General features: G+C 38.1%; 1 protein-coding gene across 18 annotated transcripts in view; it reads left to right on the top strand.

Moving 5' to 3' along the window:
- PARD3 (par-3 family cell polarity regulator) overlaps positions 1-24,892 on the top strand; it is a 463,724-nt gene that overhangs the window by 199,484 nt on the left and 239,348 nt on the right. For 14 of the 18 annotated variants that reach the window (XM_075746542.1, XM_075746536.1, XM_075746545.1 and 11 more), the window contains exon 5: positions 1,956-2,087. The exons of the other annotated variants lie outside the window; for them this stretch is intronic. In XM_075746542.1, coding sequence (XP_075602657.1) covers positions 1,956-2,087 — 132 coding nt within the window. The remainder of the gene's footprint in view (positions 1-1,955; positions 2,088-24,892) is intronic. 18 annotated transcript variants of the gene reach the window in all.

Raw genomic sequence — 24,892 nt, 5'->3', positions numbered from 1 at the left:
TCCGTTATTTCTTTGTCAGATTTTGATTTTTGTTGTTATACCTTCCCACCACTTTGAACAAGAGGAATTGTTGTTTTGGCTTATCAGAACTGTGCCACCTCTGTCACCAGAAGAGGAGAATTGAATAAGAGAAGCAACAGGAAAAAATCAATTTGTACATGCCGTTCCCTGACTTTTATGGCTCTGCTAAGGGACAGTTGTACAAAGCAGCGACCAACTTCCACTGTCCCTTTCTAAGCAAGAGACAGAGCAAGTTTCTAGATTGCTCTGTGGTTAACCACACTGGAAAACTGGTTTGGTTTTTGGGTTGGGTTTTTTTTTTTAGTTGCTGAAAGATACAAAGTTCTTACTCATTTGTGGCAGGGTAAACTAATTTATGATGGCTATTTGTTAGGCTGGTTTCTTGTGTAGATATATTTTTACAAGGCAATCTTGTGCTGGTTGAATTCAAGCTCTAATATATTGAAATGGAAGAATTTTATACTACGAAGTCTCTTTCAAGACAAGTAGTTGTCATCAATTAAGAAAGCTTAAGTTTGATATGTCTGGGAAAAGACTGCTCTCACACGGGAAGCTTTTGAAAACTGCTACATATCATAGTTATACTGAGACTTGAATTTCCTAGCAAAGCCTGTCATACATTTACAAGAAATAAAGTTGTGAAGGACCATTGTAAGGGAATTGATGCTACGGTCTGTATTTTAGAATATTGGACTAATACAGTGCCAGGCCAAAGCAATATCAATGCAGTAAATAGGCAAAGGAAATACTCATGCTGATGAAATGAAGTATTGATTTAAGAAAGGGTCAAAAATCTGCTGAGTGCTATAAATTAAAAAAAAAAAAAAGTCTTTAGCTGCAAATGTGCACTGGTGTTTGCTTATTTTTTAGAGATTTTTGAGATTCCTAAAAGTATTAGTATTGCAAAATATGTAGGGCTACAATCCTATTTTAAAAATAGTCTCCCTAAATCACCTGATGTAGCATGGAGATAGACAAACAATGACTGGAAAAATTACTCTGCTTCTGAAGGAAGGATACTTATAGTATATTTATAATCCTCTTTTGATCAGCAGAATTTCAGTTCCATATAGTATTTCAGTTGCAGGGAACTAACCTGTGTAAGTTATCAGTAATTCATTGACTTTAGGCTAAGGGTAACTCCCATCGTTAAGGATCTGCCTCTGTTTTCACTGGCTTTTAGTGATCAGACTGAGTAAGGACTAATCATCTTCAGAAGCTGAAGAATTTGTACAGCTTGTGGGAAAGATGTGCAGACAAACTCATCAATTTAAAAAGCAAAAAAAAAAAAAACAACTTTTTTTTAATCAGTCTCAATGGGATAAATGTATCTCCATCAGCACAATCTCCATCTGCTGCTGTTTTACAAATGTAACTGTATTTGTATACCTGCAGCAAACCAAGCAAAGCATTAGTATGTGGAATAATAAATTCAAGCTTTGAACTCTATAGCACGCTGTTCTGGTCTAATAGGACAGTACCTGGAGCAGTGGGCCAGCTTTGATTGTAAAACTAATTACAGAGACCTGGGAAAATTATGTAGTGGCCTTAACTGTCACTGGATGGACTATTGTACAGTATATTGCTTTTGGTGAGAGTGAAACTAAAGAGCATGGTGCTCTGAAAGCCTTGCTGAGTATGTACTTGGGAGGTCTGTGCACTAGAGGTTTGAGGTTGGAAAAGAGAGGCAGTGAAGCACAAGTGGGTGCAGGAGCTGCAAACCCACTGAAGGCTTTAGTTGGGCTTCACTGGCGTTAAGGAAGGGGAGCTCTTGCAGCTGAATGGCCGGGCAATCGCGTTGTCCTTGGGTCTAGCCGGACCTGTGTTCTCCTTTGTTAGTCTTCCTTTTGTATTCGTTTAATAACCAGCTGCATTGTTAATGTGCAAGGACTGGTTGTTTTTTATAAGACACTTTTTTGTTTCTTTTAAACTAGAAAGATGAAAACTACAGAAGCCTACCACGAGATACTAGTAGCTGGTCTAACCAGTTTCAGAGAGACAATGCTCGTTCATCGTTAAGTGCCAGTCATCCCATGGTGGACAAGTGGCTGGAGAGGCAAGAACAGGTAATATATATGTGTGTATATATATTACTTTATCAATCTAATCTTTGTGCTACTCCAAGCTGTTACGAAGAAGTGTATTCATATGTGATATAGGCTCTCCAAGCACGATACAAGCACCAGCAGTATGCTGACTAAATTTGTATGGGATTCCTTCTGCTTCGAAAAGAACTGCATTAAGACTGAAATGGACAGCTGCAAATTATTTCATTTTTGAGTCATAAACACATTTATATAGTTGTGAAGAACAGCAGTGCTCCACACACTGAGACCAACAGGATTATTTTAACTAGAGACTATTATTTTGATAAACATTTTGCTGTTGAAAACTAATAATATTACTACATAGCCAAATGCGGGTCAGTTTTGGCATTGCACTTTGAAATGCTTGTTATTCTTAACTTTGTAAAATATATTAATTATAAATTGGAAGACAGTGCTATGTTTATTTAGTGTACGTTTATACTGCTTTTGATCTTGGGCTTTTTTTTGAGACACAAAGTAATTCCAACTTTTTTTTTTTATTATTAATAAGCTGGTAGTCATAGAAGTTTAAAGGTCTGAAATTAAAATTACCTAGCAGTCACTTTATGTATTTGTGTGTGTCTGAAATTTTCCAAGAAGTGTCTTCAAACGTACAATGAAAATGCATCTTTGCTATGGAGACTGGAAATATAACCGGAAGTCCATATATAGGATAGTGCATATCTAGGATTATTACATCATTTTTCTTCTTTATACAATGTGACATAAAAACATTGAGTTTTTGCATTGAACAGAAATGTATAAATTTTGTATTTTACAGCAATAGGACATAAAACCAGAATTTATACAGAGGAGCTTCAAAATGAAATTTCCTATTTGAGACAGCTCAAGCTTCTTATGCTGTGCCTTGTGAACAGAGGGGGCGGTTTAAAGTCCAACACTGGGCACATGTCCTGGGACTGGTCTCAAATCCCATACTGGTATTTGAAGTCCAGCACTGCCAAATCCTAGGATTTGCCAATTCCAAACATTGTATATTCAACCCCATTCTTAGTTAAAACGCAGCTTAAGTAATATCACAGAGTATGAAAACATAAAACCCCCCAAATGTCAGCTGCTAACTATTTTTGTATCTTGTAATTAGCAGCAAAATAATTTAAAATTATATGTTTTAAGAAAAAACTTCTTTGTTCCTTATATATTTTCCTCTGCACATTTAATGCTAGTGTGTTGGTTCCGTTACTATTTTACTCCTAAAAGATATAGAGTTAGTGCGGATGAGTTTAGCTGCTGTCTCTGTATCTGCCTGTGTTAAAAATGGAAAGTTGGTGCTGAGATTTGAAGGCATCTCCTGTGACGGTTCTGCTTGTTTGATGTTTTCGGGGCATATTTCCTTGCGTCATTAGATTTTCACCATGGCAGTCAATGAAACTGTTGTCTCAGCGAAGGAAGTTGGATTAGGAATCTTAATAGTGATCATCTTATAAAATATTTGGTACATGAATATTTTAATATATGGAGTTATATATTAAGTTTTGTGCTGATTTTGGTCTCTGAACAGCTTAACTAGTTTGATTTATTCACCAGTTAGGTAAATAATTGGGCACGAGTGGTACCCTGGAAGCGTATTTGTTACCTGAGTTAACTGTTTGAAGTCTGAAATTGCAAATACTATGTGTCTTCTGAGCAAGTTTTCTGCTTTTTGGTTTTGTTTGTTTATGGTGGTGGTGTTTTTGAGAGAGAGAGGGTTTGTTCTTGGAATGTGTTAATGAATCTGCATGTATCTGGAAGACCAAGATCATTTTGCAATTTCACATCAGCAGGATAATTAATTAGTCCAAAACCTGTTTAGCAGGGTATGCACAGGAGAAGAAAGCCCGTAGTGAGAGTGGGCTGCAGCACAGCTCTGCAGAGAGACGGAGGGAAGGGCCTGGCAGGGGATGGAGTAGCTGCAGAGATATTCTTCTACTCTTTTTTGGGTTTTAAACTCTAGTATCTTTTTGACTATCCTCTGTGGGCTTTTTGTTTCCCACTGGTTAAGCCTTTCACTTCTGTGAAGAAGAAACTCAAGTGACAAGGTTGCTATCTGGCATAATCAATTATTTTAGCAACGTGCAGTCCTGTTCCTTTGTGCTTGACAGAGCTGTGGAGGGGCTGGAGCCATCTGCCCACCCTGCCCGGACGTGCAGGCAAAGCAGTGGAGGGTAGGTCTGGTCCCAAGGGTAAGGCAGTGACCATGCCAAGAAACCTCTAGGGCAGAACTCATTACAGATACTAGCAGTAATTATAGTCCTGGTCTGACCTGACCTTTCAGAGGAGATAGTAGTAAACACTGGATTTGTCTTGCTGACTCCAGAGGCTTGTTGTTGGGTGAAGGCTCTTCTGGCTTGGATCAAGTTACTTCTCTCAAAGCTTGCCTCATCTCTTCCTTTTGAATATCAGGCAAAAAAAAAAAGTCCAGAATGATCTTTGTCAGCTTCTAACATACATGAACATTCACCGGAATTGCGCTTTGAGGAGTGAAGGTGTGATGTGCCAAAGAAGTGCAATTATTTTTGTGTGGACAACACCTCATTTCCCATAAGCAGAACTGTGGAGCCGACTGTAATTCTGCAACATCATCACTGCCCGTTCTGCCAGTGAAACTGCAAGAGACCTTGTTTCTAGGAAATTGTTGTAAGCTGCTGTAGCAAGGACTAATAAGGGCACAGAATTAGATATGTTCGAGTAGTTGTTAGAGAAACAGTTCTGTAAACTTGTCTAGATTTTAGCGCCTAAAAATGGAGGAATGCATGAAGCCTGTTAAAATTCCTGGAAGTAATTGCTTTTCCTCCTACCTATTGTGCTTTACTAGGGCTCTGCTAAATTAGAGTGATACATCAAAGAAATGGAAAAGATTAATTCTGCTTTCTGAGTCCTTTAAGGTATTCTGGTCGTATATACATACTGGTTAGCTCTAAGGATTGTTCCCAGTTAGTTCGGGAGCCCTCTGGTTGTCCACAGGGCAAGTGATCTGTGTATTTCTCAAAAAGTTTTGGTATTTCTCAAACTCACAAAATAAGTTGTTTGAAACTTTGTACTGAAGAATCATTTCACCACTATAAAGCCAAAAATCCAAATACAGTTTCAGAAAGTCAAGGATTGTATTTTTTACTCTTTTGCTCAATTATTTCATTAATTGTCTCCTACAGATTGTCAAGTACTGGGAACAAAATTTGCAATCTTTAATTCTGAAATATCTTAAAGAAAAAGTTGCTTTTTGTTCTTCACCTTACCCTCAACAGCATTTTCTTTTCCCCCACAGCAACCAAACTTTGAGGAATAGTTGAAAAATCTTATTTCCTCTGAAATGTATTCATATATATGGTAATGTCACTTTTATTTGAGAAATCCTTTTTCCTCAGTTCACCTCAAGACTTGCTGAGGCCCTGATCAAACCTGGACTCATGCTGTTTCATACCAGGGAGACATGAAAAGGGAACGCATGAAAGAGTTAAACTTTTCACCAATTCCTTAAGTACACAGAAAGTGTCTCTTGGGTGGTCATTTTAGTTTCATGAGTCAAATATTCGAACTGGCAGCAATCGAGACACCTTGAACTGAAATAGCATATTCCTTGCTCTGCCAGCGAGGCTTGTTTCGCAGAAGGATTAAAAGCACCTAGCTGTGCCATGTGCTGGGCAGGGGTGCAAGAGCAGCAGGAGACGGAAATCCTGCAGCGGCACTGCTTGATTATGAAGCAGTTGATCAGATTTGCAAATACACTGAGATTGGTTCAATTAAAACTATATATATTTTTATTTGGGACATATCTGTATTTGTCAGCGCATGAAGTTCATCAAGGCCAAGTGTGAGGTCCTGCACGTGGGTCGGCACAATCCCAAGCACGACTATAGGCTGGGCGAGGAACGGATTGAAAGCAGCCCCGAGGTGAAGGACTTGGGGGTATTGATTGAGGAGAAGCTCACCATGAGCCAGCAGTGCGCGCATGCAGCCCAGAAAGCCAACCGTGTCCTGGGCTGCATCAAAAGAGGTGTGACCAGCAGGTCGAGGGAGGTGATCCTGCCCCTCTACTCTGCTCTTGTGAGACCCCACCTGCAGTACTGCATCCAGCTCTGGGGGCCCCAGTACAGGAGAGACATGGAGCTGTTGGAGCAACTCCAGAGGAGGGCCACAAAGCTGATCGGAGGGCTGGAGCACCTCTCCTATGAGGACAGGCTGAGAGAGTTGGGGTTGTTCAGCCTGGAGAAGAGAAGGGCCCAGGGAGATATGATTGCAGCTTACCAGTATCTGAAGGGGCCTACAGGAAAGCTGGTGAGGGACTGTTTATGAGGGAGTGTAGTGACAGGACAAGGGGTAATGGGTTTAAGCTGAAGGAGGGTCGATTTAGATTAGATGTTGGAAAGAAATTCTTTACTGTGATGGTGGTGAGGTACTGGAACAGGTTGCCCAGAGAGGTTGTGGATGCCCCATCCCTGGAAGTGTTTAAGGCCAGGTTGGATGGGACTTCGGGCAACGTGGTCTAGTGGAGGGTGTCCCTGCCCACAGCAGGGGGGTTGGAACTAGATGATTTTTAAAGGTCCTTTCCAACCCAAACAGTTCTGTGATTCTATGAAAGCAAGATAGGAGACGGAGTAAAAGTTTGCGGTTATTACTGAAAAACAGGTCTGATTCCTAAAATCCCAGTATCTAGCAAAAGCCAGAGATCAAAGCAACTCAAGTGTATTCTGAAATGGGAAGACAAGTTGGTTACTGCTGGTGACTTCTTGAGCAGAAATGTGCTGTACAGAACACCTCCCCTAAGTTATTCTTGTTCATGACATCTGTCCATAGTAATCTGGTACGTTTTCTCTGGTTCCCTTTTCAATGAGATCAGACGTGCAAGTAGCATATGGTCTTACATCTCCAGCTGTAAAGTACCTGCTTTCAGCTTATATTTTCAGCAAAATAAGGCCTGCTTTTAATATGGTTGAATATACTCTCTTAAAACATTTGGATGCTATAAATCAGTGCCTTTCAGCACTGTCAGTTGAAAAAAAATAATGAGAGCTTCATAGGTAGGTTGCTGAATTTAAACCACTAATTTTCTGTGGATTCTCATGCTCCAGCTTATCCACGTTGTCAAATTTTTCATTTAACAACAAAAACTCTGCTCCGGTTTTATGCCTTATTGTAAGAATAGAAGGCAGAAATGCAGCTCATTAATTTTGATTAGTTCTGAATGTTGCATAGTGGTATAGCTAATGTATATAAATATTTTTATTTTCACTAGTGTACTTCTTTTGCGTTTCTCCTTGTCTTGCAGGTGTATTTTGGCTTTAGTTTCTAGGTTTTATTATGACAGTAACTACCATGGAAAGGTCTGCAACTTCTGTGTTTCATGGCCTGGAGATGGGGAGGCTTGGAGGTTGGAGCCTCTTCTCTCAAACTCCTCACATGTAGAGGTTGAAACTGCAGTAAAAATGATTGTCATTACTAAGGAGTTGTGCTTTAAGATTTGGAAAAAGTATTAGCTAGGCTTCAGGTGGAAGAATAATTTTTAACTGGTTATCTATTACTCTGTACAATGCCAAGATAGAGCCTCATTGCTTTCCTCCCTCTCGGACAACACACACTTCATAATTTGTCTCTTTGTGATAACAACCTTTATGAACATAGAACCAGGACAGCGTATAAATTATAAAATACAAAGATGCTTTTAAAGCTTGTCATATTCCCTATAAAGGATTTGTATCATAAAGATAGAGATATGTATATGTTCGAAGCTCTAGGCCTAATGCAGAGATCTGTCTCTTTTCGGAGTTCTTCAGTGAATTGTCTGGTACAAAAGGCAGAAGGTGTATGGGTGTAGCCAGGAAGCTCTCCGGGGACTGTGAAACCAGGCAGGACTACTCTAAGGCTGATCATGGGAGGAAAAAATCTTACCATCTAGTGAACAAGGCCATGGCTCATGCAGTTCATTTGTTTCTTCAGGTAGAGCTATGGGACACAGCCAAGAAAGGCACGACTTGGCACCCAACTTAGAATTAAATAATTGGCCAAAGCTGTAACTATGGGCAGGTAACAATGGTGACCAGTGCATTGGTAGAGGATTCACTTAAGCTTTATGTTAGTCAAAGAGCTGATCAGAAGACCTCAAGGTACTCCTGCAAGAGTTCAAAGTCTCCCCGGTCCCATATCCACTTGCAAATTTGGCTTTTTTATTACTTGAGACAGGGCTTCTTGGCCATGTGATAACACTGGCTTTTACCTGATGGGATTGCCAACACCCCAAGTGCTACACCTGTTTCTTCTTGCTTTTGTACTATAAAGAAAGATAGTGAAAAACTTGTTTTGGCCCAAGAATATTTTCTTTTAGCTGCTGCTGCTACAGGTAATTAGGTATCGACTGCTCCCTTTATTTCTGTATATTGGCAAGGTGTTAACTGCTTCGGCTCTGGAACTCAAATGCTCAAATGAAATGTAAGCTATAAAGTGCTGGCTTGACTCTTCACTCAGCAGGAGGAAGGGCAGTTACGTCTGAGCGAGGGCAGTGGTTGCATCTAGCTCTGAGCTAACCAAAAGCCCTGTCTGGTTGCCAGAAGACCTCTGTGACACCTTGGAGCCATTATTAAACACAGGTGTAATAATCTGTTTCTTTTTTTCTTTACCTTTTCTTTGACTAATCACACCTTTGGAATATTTTTTAAAATATAACATGGTCAAAATTATGAAATAATTTCTAATAGCCTTTGACTTCCCCTAAGAGTGTAGTGGTACTGGATAACACTCATCTGTACGTGACCATAATTAAGTGATTATTCTGTAGACTCATTTCAGTGTTCTCCATGTGTTGCATCATTATTATTATTATTATTATCGGAAAAATACTACGCCTAGTGGCCTAGTGAGCTCCAAAATGAGAAACCTGTATTTAGGTGTTTACAATGTGAGTACTTACATAAAAATACCCAAATCCTGTTGTGTAGTTCTGGAGTCTAAATCTGCATCGAGTCGAGATGTGTGTGCGCTCAGCTGGGTTGTGTCCAGGCTGGACCCCGCGGAGCTGCTTCCAGCGGCTGAGGCTGTGGTGGTGGTTAGGTGGGTGCCCAGTTCCCACAGACACATCTCAATATGGGAGAGTTGCTGAACCTGGCTCTGTATTACATGTCAGAAGGCTTAAAAAGGGCCATGGGAGAGTGAAACCAACTCGTCTGATAAGCATGTAGGTTCTCTACTTTTAACCACGTTTTTCTGTAGTCAGAATCAGAATCACAGGCCTTTTCTAGGTTTAAATCTGACTTTGAACCTAACTGACTTCAGATCCAGATTTGTAAATCTAAACTTAATTTACATATTTAAAAGCCATATGATTTTTAAGTTGTAACTTGATCTATTTCTGATTTTTATGTATACTCCAATTCCTACCCCATAGAAGAGTTGCCATGTCTTCTGAATTCCGAAGAATCTCTGTATTTTTCTGTATAAAGCTTAGATATGAATATACTAATACACATATTTATTAAATATTCTTTAAATGTTTGTGTATAGCCACAGAAGCAGAGAAGAAGCCTTAAACAGAAAGGCTTATCTTCAAGCTGAATACATCAGTAAGTACAGAGGCAGAATCAAATTTCCAGCTACAGTATGTATTAGTTTTAAGAAAATACTAACATAGAATGTAGAAGTCTGTGTACTTTTATGCAAAATGGACATTCGTGGACATGACCTTAATTGTATATTCTGGAAGGAGATTCTTCTTATTATTCGTCTTGGAGTCATGAACAGATTCGAAGTTGTTTTTCAGTGCTGAGGGTTTCAGTTTAGATGAGGTAGGAGGTTGGAATAAACAGCTTTATTGCTTGGGGACAGCTGTAGTAGTGACGCTTTTATAAACAATGTTTCATGCTGGCATCTATCTTGTTCTCCTTTGAAAAATAATCTGTCATTTCATACTGTGTATTAAATAGGTGAGACAGTTTGGAGGCTACAATCTACTTTCAGTTAGATGCTGCTGTGTAGATATGAATTCAGTGGCAGAATGTAGCTCTATATGTGTCCACAATTTAAAAAAAAAACAACCAAACAAACCAAAACCAGAAAAGACGATTTTACAGAAAAGCTTGTGGGTTTTAATTATTATAGAAAAAGACATGCATCATGCCCAGGTGTATATCCTCACACTCAAACACTCTCACTCACATAGATGTACGTACACATACACCTGTGTGCATACATGTACTGGGCTGAAATTTAAAGAATGATACAACAGCCCAGGTTGGAAGAGACCTGGTCATCTGGTCCAACCTTTTGTGGGAAAGGGAACCTAGATGAGACTACCTAGCACCCTCTCCAATCCCATCTTGGAAACCACCAGTGATGGGGACTCTACCACATCCCTGGGGAGGTTGTCCCAGTGATTGATTGTTCTCATTATGAAAAAAACCAACTTTCTTATATCAAGATGAAACCTCTCCTGGTGCAACTTGTCCCTGTAGCCCCTTGTCTTCTCCATGTGGCTCCTTGTGAAGAGAGAGCCTCCATCCCTTTTATAGCTGCTTTTCAGTGGAATACTGTGATGAGGTGCCCCCTGAGCCTTCTCTTCTCCAGGGAGAAAAGACTAAACTCCTTCAGTCTTTCCTCACAAGGCAGGTTCTCCAACCCTTTAATCATCTTCATGGCCCTCCTTTGGACCCTCTCCAGTCAGTCCATATCTTTCATAAGTTGTGGTGACCAGAACTGGACACACAGTACTCCAGGTGCAACCTGACAAATGCTGAGTAGAGTGGGATGATCATGGCTGTATCTTTGGTAGTATCTACTAGAAGACCTACTCTGTTTTGCAGAAACTTTCTGAAGAGTGTTGGCACATGTGAAGGACATTTTCAGACTTGGTAGTACACTGTTTTCCTGGCCTTTTGAACCAAATGATTTAAATAATCCTGTTGTTATGGTAGTTAATGGTAATAAATCTATGATACCAGGGATATCAGTAATACTCTTTCAAATTACACAGAGATGCTGTAAGAAGCTTTAAAGAAATTATTGCTGTTAGTTTTCTGATTGTTTTCTAAGTATTTTGCAGACTAGTATTATCTCTGGCTTTTTTGACTGTTGTCTGTCTATGGTAGCAGGTCAGATAAGGACATCTGAAAATCCCTTGCTTGCATATTATCTAAAGGATGTCTCAGGTCTTCCTTTTCTTCTTTTAAGAACTTGTTTTCTTTCTTCATGCTGTGCAAGAGGTTTATCTTCTCATATGTTTACTTTTTAGTCCAGGCATATATAATGTATCCCAACGAGTTGTTTATGATAGAAACGCTCTTACTATTTTCATAACGTGCTTGTTGCTGCTACCATGCCATGTCCTCAAAAACCCCGTTGGGAACGCGGTATGAGTTAGCTCCTGCTCATGGCGCTGACGGTCGGTGGTGCCGCAGCTTCCCTGCGCGGGTCCTGGAGGCTGTGACAGTGAGAGCGTAGGGGCAAGGCAGCCCCGCAACGGCAGAGCGAGCAATGCAGAGCAGGAGCTGCAATTATGGTGTGCCAAAGTAATGCAGAAGTGAAATACATTAGTAAAATTAAAATTTGTCCTCATTCCCTCGGTGGGTAATACAGTTAATGAAAATAGATCTAACCAAATTAAGATAATTTATTTCATTAGTTTACAGCACTGTAAAACTTTTCAGGGCAGTACAGCCCTTCCGTACAAACCTGAAATAGATGCAGTTCCACTAGTCACTTCAAAGACCACAAAGGTTAAAAGTTTTAAGTGTATTAAAGCAATTCTGTTAATTGTGTCTATAGAGGATTCTCCCTTGCCCTTGGTAAAGTATTCTTAATTTAAAATTCACATTATGCTCGTTCTGCATTCCAGCCTTTTAACCAAAGTGTAAATGTGTAAGTATTTACTTGTATCTTTGAGGCTTAAAAAGAAATTCTGCATTTTTGTTTCAGAAGGTGGTACTGGCAGTGCATAGTATTGATAGTTTACCTTTTTTGCCTTTTGTTTCGTGTTCTTCTCATTTTCTCTGCTCTACCTTTCTCTTCTCCCAGCGTACCTGCTTGGTGGTTTACAGTACAGGTTTCTACAGGACAGCAACCAGTTCCTTGGAAAGAAGGAGGTGCCATTTCTAAATCCCATCACCCCAAATCCCTTCTATCTTTTATTTTCTGGAGTCTTGATGTTGTCCTATGTTATGTTCTATCAGAAACACACCATTCAAAATTGGGAAGTTATCCCAAATGCTGTTTTTTCCCCTGTTTCTTTCAAATTATAAGAGAACCCAAGATTGATAATTTGCTTGGTTTTGTTGCAAAGCCAAGCTTTTATAATTCTGCATTAAAAGTCAGTCTGGCCTTGGCTTAAGATTCGCATTAACTTAATTTTCAGTTAACTTAATTTACATTGTAGAATTTGCTTGACTTGAAATGGAAAAATAAGTCATGTCGTCCCCATCCCAGCCCGCCCCCCCCCCCCCTTTTTTTTTTTAATAGTCTGATTTTCTTCCTGGTACAATTTTTCTTCTACATGGCTTATGTTACTTATTTTAAAGAAATATTTATATTATTAATCTGTAGTGTAAGTTGTAGTCCTTCCACACTACCATGAAATAGAATAACTTATCTGGACAGGAACATGGATGTGAGGGCTCTTTGCTTCTTACTGTAGTTTTTAGGTGAGGGTCATGTAAATCACTGCTGAGTCAGGCAAGTCAGTTAATTCCAAACAGAACAGAAAGAAAGTCAGAGTGGTTATTTTGGGCAAGGGAAAAAGACAGATTTTATCTGAATGGGAAACTTATCTTTATCTAATTTACTGACTAATAGCAGGATGATTTTTATACTTTTTTCTTCCTATGAATTATTAATTATGAGGAAGATGCTTTCAGAAAAGGGCCAAGTTTGTCCTGTCTGCTGTGGAAATGATAGTTAATTTATCTTCCATTGATGGAAATAGGAAAGGCGCTTATTCTTTAAAATCCTGTGTGGACAGGTCATTTTAATGGCATGGTTGCACTTTGCTGTAAAGCAGAATGGTACTGTGTAACTTAGAGTTAATAATTGAGTTATGTGGAAGTAATTTGTCTGGGTTTTTGTTTTATTTTGGGTTTTAAATTTAATCTCGATTTTATTGCTTAAGTATGAGCATTTCATTATTGAATGTAGTCCTCTTTGGCTGTATTAAGTGGTTACTGTAATTTATAGGATACTTTGAGAAATGTCATGATTCCTCATGAAGTGACACAGCAAGATTTAGTGAGTGCAGCAACTGAGTGAATGGAATTACGTAATATTGACCTAGTTGATGTGATATACCATAAGATTTTAATTTATTTCATCAGTATAACTGGAAGAGAAAAGAAGATAATAGACCAGCCTTGCCGATTCATTCACTGACTGATTTGAAAATAAGTCCATTCTGAATTTGTGTTGAAACTACTTGGAGTTGCATATGAAATGGGCAACCTTGATAGTTTCCAGGGCAGAGGAGGGGGCAAGCAAGGAGAATAAGAATTCAGTTGGTTAGGAAATCAGGATGTATCAAAAAGTTATTTACTTCTATATATGTCACATGCAAAATAGAAGAAACAACAATCCTTCTTTTTTTTTTAAAATATAATCTATTCTTACTTGACCTGATTTAATAAATAATTAAAAGTGTTTTCGTAACACCCAACAATTTATTGGCGACTGCCTTGTGGCACCACTAAGGGGTTTTGCTGAATCCCTGTGCCAAAGGAAGAAAATGGGTTTGTAAGTGATGCAGTTACTCTGGTGGAGGGAGGTTCCATACTTGGGATACACAGAATTAAAACAAATACAGGACAATGAGTGTTTCCATGAAGAAGCAATTGATTTGAAACACGTGAAGCAAATAGCACTACAAATATTAACAAACTAAAGATTTTCTATAGTATACTGCTGTAAAGATTTTACTTTTGAAATAGATACTCCTTTTAAGTCTTGGTCTCTTGTATGTGATATTTTAAGAATCAGAATTGTTGCCCAGATTCCATATTGAGGTATCACTCACTTTCATGCCAGCTGCATGTGATTACTTTAACTTCATTTGGATTGAAAATTATTATGCTGCTTTTTCCAACCCAGAGAAGTCTATTTATGAATTTGAGCAAAATCAGTTGGCTATTATTATTTTAGCATATTTGCCACTTAAAATATTGTTTGTTTTTACAGTTTAAAAATTAATGTTAAGGGCAGCATAAATATACAACTATTTCCAAAATGAAAAAAATGAACAAAAAAATCCTTTAGACTGTATACTGCAAACATTTTTACAGACTGTGGAATGAACACCCGAGCAGTGAGGTACCCAGTATGAGCAAAACCTCTTGTTCTCTTAGTATTTCTTCAGAATACTAGGCAGCAAGCCAGTGTTCAATCACTTTGTATCAAAGCTTAATTTCCTCTTCCTTTTGGATACCCTCATTTGTCTTCAAAATTCTTTACTTTCCTAATGTGTAGGAATTCATGATTGCTTATAATTTCAACCCATTTGTCCAAAGTACAGACTAAATTAAATGGCCCAAAAGAAAGCTCTCATATCTGTGAGCATCTCTATTTCAAATTATTGAAAGTTACATTGAGTATTCCATCGTACCATTCTTATTTATCTTGATTTTTCTAGGCAATAATTGTTACAACAAAGCACAGATTTTATAAAGCAAGCCCATCAGTATTTCTTCCTTGTAGTTCCACTTTGTCACTATAAATAGCTTTCTCTTCATGAAGACCCTTTTTAACTCATCTTTCATCAAAACTGATGGATTTTGCTGGTGATTTGAAGGTCAGTAAAATTGGTCTCCGTGCAAACGAAGCATCTTATAATATTATACTTCAGTAGGATCATGTGTATCGCAGCATTCTGGGTAGGTGAAATTAATGGGGTTCAAGGGCTCTGACATTTTTTTCCCCCTAAATTAGCAAATGTCAGTCTTACTGAAAAGCTAAAGATTGGGTAGGAGGCACTTGAGCTCTCTACTGCTGTGTCAAGGAACAGCATAAAATATTATAATTTACTATAAATTATTATATCTGAATCTGTGTGAACCTGTATTCCTACATCATTGCAACGCAGTTGCCTGATGACTTTTTTCATTTTACAGCTACCTGTGTTTGACACACTTTGTGCATGTAACTATAAAAGGAGGTGCAGTTGAAGAGTTGTGCCATCCCATGCCCAGCCCCCGGGAGTTTGAGCGCGCTGGCGTCAGGCACGCTTTGACTTGTCTTGCTCTAAAGCCAAACCTCAGGAACCTGGGCTCAATTCAGAGCAGTGCTTGCATCTGCAGCGTGCCGCTGGGAATCTATTTCGGGAAGGTGGGAGTCATTTCGAAACCGCCTCCCGGGCTGTTTCAGCAGAGCAAACGGCAGCTGCTGACGCTCTGCTGGCTCGTGCTAGCTGGATGCTGGCGGGTGTCCTGCTGAGAAGGGATACCTTTCTGCATCATCCCAATTCGGAGCCTCTACAGAAGACAACTTTTAATTGATTCATGACAGCATCTTTTTGTTTGCCAGTTAACATATAGCAAACTTTCCTGTTTGGTTTTATAGTTCAGCATTCTTACACCTCATCCGTATGTGCATTAGAGTTAAATAAAGTACATATCCCTACTTCTTTATATACTAAAGAATACTTCATTAACTTTTGGGACCACTATTTTAGACTGCTGCCATTTATGACGCATGTATGTGTATGTATGTGTGTGTGTATCTGTATGTGTAAATGTATCCATCTAAAACTTGTAAAACTTTATGACAAATTTTCTTCTTGTAATGTGTGTTCTTAAATACATTCATGTTGTAGAGTTCTCAGTCACCTTCCTAATATTATGGTTATCCCCATAAATTTAGTAATTGTTTTAGAGAAGGTGCCCACTATAAAGTTCTGCAAACTAAAAGAGGTAGTAAAGAAATACCATTTTGTTTTCATTGCATTTGACTTTGTTTTTTTAGCTCAAAAAAGCAGTAATCTTTATGGTTATATATCTACAGCTAGCCTGAAATTATGGTGATGGCATAAGATGCTGAGTTTCTTCAATCATGAGTAGCAGTATCGGTTTAATTCATTTAACAATCTGGAAAATTAGCCTTAAGTAATGCATTTTAAAAGTACTACTAATAATTACTCATTTCAAGTTCTGATTTTAAGAAGCTCTTTCAGGAAAGGCTGAACTTCAAGCATATAGGTACTACACATCAGTTCTCAGTTTTCAAATCTTGGATCATTTTTTTTCCCTGTTTTAATACCGATAGTCTGAACTGAGATAGCTTTTAGGTAACTGTGGTGATTGAAATCAAGGAGACCGTAAATAAGATTGGAGGTCAGCAAAGCTATTAGTGTGACAAAGTTTAACAATGCGGAATCTGGGAAGAACAGTCTCGTTTTCATCCGGAGCAAGAAGCTTGAATATTGTTTCAAGAAAGAATGTTTCAGAAGTGCTCAAATAACCAATTCATGCTCAGTCCTGTAGTATTATAAATCTGCAAATGGATTCTGTAAGTCACCTCTCTTATCTCATTTACACAGTTAATTTTTTTTTTTTTTCCCGAAGACATTAATTTCACAGTGTTGGATAGTTTAATTTTCTTCCCTTCTATTTTAGTAGACTGGCAGTGCAGATATCACCGTCTCTGACACATCATTTTTCTCTGCACAATACGGTGTATTTTGTGGCTCTCGTGCAGCAGTAGACTGGCCCAGAAATCACAGTCTGGGATTATTGTCTTTGTGTATCCTCAAGGAGTAATATTTTAAAGTCACTGCATCTGTTGGTACTTAAGAGCATGATTTTTACTTTTTATTTTTGCCAGCTTTTACCATCTGTGTGTCTGTTTTTTGGCTCCTTGATTTAATTTTTCAGTTTAATTTCTCAGTTGCACTGGGATTTCTTTCTCTTTCTCACACATGCTCTTTTTGACTCATCCGTGAACTTACATTAAAAAAAAAAAAAAAAAAGAAATTATTTATGGCAGTTGCATAGTAAAATTCTTGGCCTTCATAATTTGGATTTTTTAATGATATCTTTTTATTGAGTCTCTTCTAGTAAATGCACGTCATTTTTGGAAGTGAAATAACTTTTATTAGACTTTGTTTAAGTTTTAAAAAATTAGTTTGGATTAAATTGAAGCATTTTGGCGGGAAAAGCTAGCTTGGTCACATTAAACACGTTCTAGTCTTTCATATTCATTTAGTTTTTAATGCCCAAGAGGGAATAATTTTCTTGAGAAATCTGTGTTATAATCATAAACAGACATAATTCAGTAATTTTCTCATGAAACATTGGCTGAAGTTTTGGCACTAATGACTTGAAACTCACACAAGCAGGAACATTTTTGTTTAAATTCCAAGAAAAATACTAATGAAATATATTAAAATAGAAACAAAATATACATACAGTGTGTTACAGACTGTTTTCAATAAAAAGGATGTATCTTCATCAATTGAATAAATGTCTCATGAATTCAGGCATGTTCTAGCATTTCAAGAATGTTCTGATAGTACTTGAGTCATTTTCTCTGCTTATCCATGAGAAGTTTTTTACAAAAAAGTAACATGATGTAAAAAAATTGTGAATGTACGAGGGTAACTGTATAGCACATCTATCAAATAGTTTGCTTCTGTATGTGTTTGTGAATATTGAAAACCCTACTGCTGCTCTGATCTTTGACACGCGTATTTTGCTTCTCACTTAAAATATGATGCATTCTGTAAGGTTGAATTTAATAGCTTTTTAAAAAACAATATCTGGTTTATTTCTAGCCTCTTTCAAATATTTTGTAACTGAGGATTTTAAAGTTTATTTTTACCTCCTGGTGTACTTGCTTGCTCATAGTTGATTTTCAAACCAGAATATGGACCTGATTCCTTTTTCATCTTTTTTTTTCTTTTCTGTCTGGTTTCTAATGAATATTTTACATAGTGCTGCACAAAACAATGAGTAAGAGTTACATTAAAATACCGGTACTAGCAGGTAAGAACATCTTCCTTTTGAAATACTGGCTCCCATAATCTATAGCACCCTTTCTGTTTGTATGGGCTACTTTGAATTATTTTTCTTAGCAATGCTGTAGACTACCAAAGACCAAACAAAATACTTTGTTCACTTGAGAAATCAGTTTTTGAAAGGAAGCATTGCTGCGAAATTCTGAAGAGCAGAATTAGTTGTCTTCTCTTCTGTCTACATATGCATATAATTTTTCCTAAATACACTCTGTCACCATTTTTTTACCAGGTTGTGAAACTGGGAGAGCATGGTGGTTTTTCACTGAGTGATTTGAGCGTTCATTCCCACTCGATTCCCATTATGTTTTACTGAAAACTTTCTGGTTTGGAGGTAGAGGAATGTTTGTGCCTTATTTTAAATTCTCAGTTGTCATTAAAAAAACTTAGTGGGATATTCCAGCTTTACTAATAAAGATTCAAACAAACCCTATTTGAGTAGTACCGGGAATGATTTAAACTCAGTCTTTCAAAATTTGAGTTCCAAAATTTTCCCTGGCTCTAAGGATTTTATTGCTGCCAGGTTTAACTTCCCAATTTCCTGACAAATATTCTGTTACAGTAAGTAAAGGGGAAAGCTGAGTGAGCAAACCAGTCGCATTTTCCAGTGTATTGTGAGATGTGCACTTTGTTACAACACTGTAATAACATCCATGCAGGAATGGAATTGATTTAGAGTTGATAAAATGTGATGAAGAGACTGCTGATCATTTGTTTTCCTGTGGCTTGAATCTTAAGAAGTTGTATGTTTTCAGTTGAGAATAAAGTTTTCAGTCAGGAGCATAAATTAAGAATAAAAAGTAGGATGCTTTCACTACTACTATGGGTTGTTTTCCATAGGGCTACTTAGAAAGTGCCAGCAAAAATGATCACCTGTGCTGTCTTTTTTTTCTTGCCTCCCACATGGAAAATAAGTTGGTCTTATATTTTCATGAGCTGGAGCTGTAATAGCATGTGAGCAGAAGTGTGCATGTATTCGTCTTTCTATAGTGTTGGTTTCCTTTGGGCTGGGAGAATTCAAGCAGTATTCAGAGAAGGGAATTCGAAGTGCAGTGATGAGTGGTCCATCTGTTTCCAGCAGCATCCCCTCTGAACTGGAGCCTTGCTCCTACCCTAAATCTGAACTGATTGTGTAAGTCTAAGGATAACCCGTATTTAAATGCCAGACACTCAGTTGTGCTTTACTATATATTTTAAAAGGCTAGTGGGAAGCTGGCTGTAAACTTTCATGTTAGATAGTTTCCCAGCTGACTGGTACATTGAATTCATTGAGAATAGGAAGGGCTGGTTCAATTCATTTCCATCCCTTGTATCACAGTCATTTTCTGCAGTGATGCATAAGGATTGATTACCATAGCAACAGTGTTTTAGCTTGTACTGCTGTGAACGTGGTTAATGATAATAGAATTATCTAGTCATTTTAAATCCTGTTATATTATTAGGTCATCTGAACCATCCTCTTACTATGTATTGAGTTATTCCCTGTAGCCTATCTTGTAGTTCTTTGTCCATGCAGCTTTTACATGTGTTGAGCAGTGGGGATTCAGCTTCTTCCCTTGGGAGACTTTCACAATCTGATATATCACCACATTAAGGATTTTCTTCTGATATTTAGCGTCATTTCACCTCCTTTCTCCCAGCTACATGGATTTGTACCACATGGAAGTTCTGTTCTGATCTTCTTCCCTATCAAGCATTGGCAATTAATCCTTCTTCTTTGCCTGCATCAGAATATAACAGCTCCATATTTGTGCATTTCAGGATTTTCTTATGGGGAAAAACAGGTTTCTAAACCCATCATCTCTTCTTATTCATGTCTACCTCATTTTGATAGGAAACTGCCTAGTACTCAAATACTATTTAGATGACCTGAACTAAGTAGACAAAGATCTTCCAAGTTTCCAGTACTTAAATATGTTTGCTTCAGTATATGCACCACGAGAATACTGGTGGTTCTGTGTGCATGTGTGCCCGGCTCCATTTGATGGTGTGTGGTGTGTGATCTCATGAAGCATGAGAGATGCTCCTTAACCCTTGTCACACCTGAGCAGAAGTAACCTCTCAGTCTGCCCTTCTTGTATGACCAATCTAAGTGTGGATGGGCATAGATATCTCTACTATCCTCCACATAATCAGGTTGCACACTTTATTTATCTTCTCTTGTGATTTACAATGTTTCTAAGTCCTTTCTACCTACATTGCTTTTCCACCATGAAGAGCAATAATTTTCAGCCATGTCCAAAGAGACATACAAGTGCAAATGAAATTTTCCTGCTGTACTACAGGCATTGCATGATCTGTGCTATGTGTAGGTTGGGTAGACCAGGAATTTGTTTAAAACAGGTAAAATAAAATACTTTTCTATATAGTGAGGCCATGCGTTACCTGCAGATATATGACATCATTGTCATACTCTGTGTCTGCTTTCTTAAATGTTGTTGTGAATTTGGTAAATAAGACAGAAGAGTATTGATATCTTTCCAGTAATCTGTTGTGCTCACGGCTAGTTATGCTTTTTGACTAATTTTCTTAATTAATATTTGATGTCGTGCAGTTGTCCATTTCTTTTTATTCGTCTACAGTATAAATAAGTACATACTGCATTAATATTCATCCCTACTACCCCAAAGGGGCAGAAGACTGGGAATTGCTATTTGAAATTACTTTCAGAGCTGAATTTGCTGCGAAAGTATTTGATGCCACAGTAAAAAACAGGTATATTACATCTACCTCAGTATTATCATTAACCAATTCTTTAATTTGCGGTGATTTTTTTTTTTTTTTTTTGAGAGGCAGTGCTACTTTTTCCAAGTTTCTTCCCTTTGAGGCTTAGACTAGATTGCATTTCGCAGAATGCATTATCTTACATTTATTCAAGTTTCAATTTCCTCAGTCACCAGGCTTCTCAGTCCACCAGTGTGATATATATATATATCTGGAAAGTCTCACAAAGCTCATTGATCATGTTTTAAAAGATTGTTTAAACCTAAGTTGGATTTCACTTGGAAATTTCATCACTTGATTTTTAACTTGCTCTTCCAGATTATTAATTCCTTAGGTAACACTATCTTACTGTCAGTCCCTTAGGAAAGTATTAGCTTTTCTATTGTAAAGATTGTTTTAATGTACTTTTGTTTCTGTGTGCATATACACTCTCATTCTTTTTCTCTGTTTGTTACTGCCTTCAACCTGGTTATATGTAAGGAGAGAAAGACAAGTGCATTTCATTAATTTTAAGGATTCCTCTTGCCTGCACTGCCTAGAATGTATGTGTGCAAGATATTTCTTTACGTTTTGTTGTTTGTTTTTGTTTTTTCTATTTTTTTAAAATTAAACTGCAAAAAGGTTATAACTATTAATATTAAGGAACTATTCTGAGCCTGTAAGTAGCTGAAGATTGACCACAAAAAAAAGAGTGCGGAACTACTGATTTTACTAAATGAAAATTCGCAGGTTTTAAACTCATCTGTTTGTTTCTGCCCATATTTTCTTCAAATCATATCATCGTGTGCAAGCACCATGAGCTTTATTAATTTCAGTGAGAAGCCACAGCATTTGTCACAGAATTTTTTTTTTTTGAAACTGGCCTTAACTTTATACACCATCCGTTCTTTAATTATAAAATACAGTGACCTTTATATTATTTCAAAAGTTCACTCTCTGGTGTCTTCACAATTTGATTTCTGTGACGATAAAGCAGATGATTTTCTCCTTCCCATCTAGTTAGGAATACTGGTTGGCCAGTATTGTCCTTCTGAAATTTGCTGACATTTGAGAAAGTACAAAATACACTCCAGTCCTAATGACATCAAACCTGACTTCCCGAGGACGAGAGAAAAGCCTGTTGGTGAATTACTTGAGTTGTCTATTCTATTGGCTCTTGCACTGTCCTCTGAAATATCCATAGCTGGCCATAACAAGATACTAGAATGGCCCAGCTAGTTGGGCTAAAACTCGATGTATTCTGTGAAGTTGGAAAGAGGAAGTTCCCAAAGATCTTGCCCAGGGATGCAGTGGAAGAAGTGCTCAGTGCAGCTGGATTTCTAAAGTTGCTTCTTTCTGAAACCCCAGCATTTGCTTGTTCTTCAGGTTTCTGCAAGATTTCCTTTCATAGTTTGAAGAAAAAAGCTTCAGAATGGTAGGATAATAGTGCTTGTTTTCCCCTGGTTTCCTAAAAGTAGGTTTTTTCCAGTTTCAGAAAATAGGTATGAAGAGTTAAAGCAAAATAAATATTTCTTCAAGGAGGCCTTAGATTGGACTAGCTTCATTGCCTGACATGTCAGGGATTCAGGTGTGGTTTAGGGGAAATTGGTAACAAGTTCCTGTGTGTTTGAAAACCTTCAACTCAGCTTTAGGTAGTTTATAACTGATTAAGTGGCGATTAAAAAAACCTTATGTCAAAATCAGGTTGTTTGAATGTGATGTTTAGCGGTGTCTACCTTCTTTTAATCCTAGTTGACACAAGTTGTTCCTTATCAAATTTTGTTCCCAAAAATACTATTGTTAACCTCTAAAGAGTGTTTTGTAGGCATCTATGTATAAACTGCTATGGCTTTTTGATGGAGAGACACATTTGGGCACATGCCTCTCTAATGTGTATATGACTTCCATGCTTTCACCTCTTTTTGTTGGGTGGGATAGATGAAGAGGAATTCAACCACATAATGTGTGTTGGGTTTTTCCTTCTGTTTATGCATCTTAGCTTTTAATGAACTCAGGATATAGCACTTAAAAGCATTGTGGTGCCTCTGTCTTAATTTGGTCCAGTCTAAGGAAGATGATAGAATTTGAGTAATTTGTATGAAGTTGTTTAGGTAACTGTTTATGTGGTGACAAATGAAGTTCTGTGGTAGATTAGAAACTGGCAGGGAGAAAAACAAATTACGGAAAATAGGTGAGAGGGATTTATTCCTTGAAAGCATGCTCGTTTTGAAAGAGGGGGAGTGCTGAGATGGTAACTTTAGTGAACAAGACACAATTATTTAGATCAGTTGAAAATTGGTAGGATTTTGAAGGAGGCAATAGAAGAGGGATGAGGTAGAGCAGTGCAAGTTCCTGAGTGTTGAAATGAGTGCCTTGAGCTGTATGTGAAACTGCAGATGAACAGTTTCCTTTCAAACAACAGTCTGAGGCCGCAGTGTTAGACACATTTTAAGTCATTTCTGCTGCTGAAAGAAGCAGTCTTGGCCATGCTTTGCTTCTTCCCTTGTGCCTCCCTAAGCATTTATGAGACTGTTAATTAGACTGAACTGGACCAGCCTGGGAAACATAACCAATTAAAATTGTTTTTATTAAACATTAATTTTAATTTAGATCTTTTGTGTAATGATACAAATGCTTGAATAAGCAGAAAGGAGAAGGTGGACAGAGGGATCCAGTGATGAACGTGACTGTCTTGGGAGTGGAAAAGATGGCACTGCCTCTTTCAACAGACCACATCTGTGGTTTGCGCTGGCCTTGCAGGATAATGAAACACCAGGCTGAGATGTTATTATGGGCAATGCAGTGGAAATACAATTGCTTGGAAATACTGCACCTCCATCACATGAGCTGAATTCAGTCCCTACTGCTCTGACTTGGGGTGAAAAAGGAAGGGAAAGAATCACAAATGGAAATAAGGTCTCTGAGAAGTTCTAAAAAATTAATTATGTCGAGAAGCTGGTACCTCTTCTGGGGCAACAAGTGGCACTAAACGAGTTATTTCTTGAAACACTTCCCTTTTTGTATAGCTTACGGTGAATTTGCAGAGTGCTTCCGGAGCTGTGGTTCTGCCACTTGGGTGATGTCCTACACTTTGTTTCTCGGTACCTTTTAGACAAAGAGGTCTTCTTTGGTGGTCCCTGGATAGCGTCATGAGGTGGTGATGATGATGCAGTGTGGCTGTTGGATCGTGTTTCATCACGTGCTGTGTAAGCATTTTGCATGACAGGGAGCGGTGTGCGGGCTCGGGGCCCTGCCTCTGTGAGGGAATGGGTGCTTTCCCTGGCCTCTCACCAGCCACCGGCCCGGGGTGATGGGACCTGTGGTGCGGTCTGCGGCCCGGAGCGGGGAAGGACTTACTGTCTGCAGTGATGAGTCTTGATGGTTTTTTGACATTTTCAGAAATTTGCTTAGTGCTGTTTTACAGTGTCATTTTAGCTTCTGTCCTTCTTGGTTCACTCCAGGAACACACATGAGCATTTTACGTTTTCCTGAAGGTAAGGCTTTGGCTCTCTCTGAGAGATTACCCGAAACTGAAAGCATCTAAAGTTGGAGATGAATCTCAAAAATACAGAAAGAAATCTTCTGTGCCTCAGTTTCCTCAAATAAAGAAAGAATTTGGAGAACAACTTTTAATCTTTTTCCTGAGGGTGCAGGGAAGCTAAAGCCATTATTGTCCATGAAGCGCTTTTGCCATAGCATGCTGGAGGGCACTACAGAAGTACTGAGTACTATTTATTTTAAATTTGATTTAATGCTTTTGATTAAAAAATTAATAAAATTGTCATAGAGCAGATTGTAACCCTGTAGGCACTTGGAATGGAGCATTCGTAAATGAAGCATTTACTGAGAAGTTTGAAATTGTTTTTCATGTTGACTTCAGCAAAACAAATTGAGCAAAGAACAATGAAAAATGCTATAGTATTTTCTGTTATTAAAATGGTGAATTTGTTTGGTGCCTAAGGTGAAATCCATGTTGTGCAAAAGACCAAAAAAGAAAATGCTACAGCGTAACAGGGAAACTCATTTGAAGCGATTTTAGTGGAGTTTCTCAGTGAAGGATGAGGTGAGAAGCAGAAAGTGGCACACAACTGTGCCATTCGGCAAAAGAGAAGTAAAA

This window comes from Balearica regulorum, chromosome 2 (genome assembly GCF_011004875.1).
Source record: "Balearica regulorum gibbericeps isolate bBalReg1 chromosome 2, bBalReg1.pri, whole genome shotgun sequence".
Lineage (NCBI taxonomy): Eukaryota > Metazoa > Chordata > Aves > Gruiformes > Gruidae > Balearica > Balearica regulorum.
The sequence above is the reverse complement of the archived record's forward strand: the minus strand, read 5'-3'. Positions and strand labels throughout refer to the sequence as shown.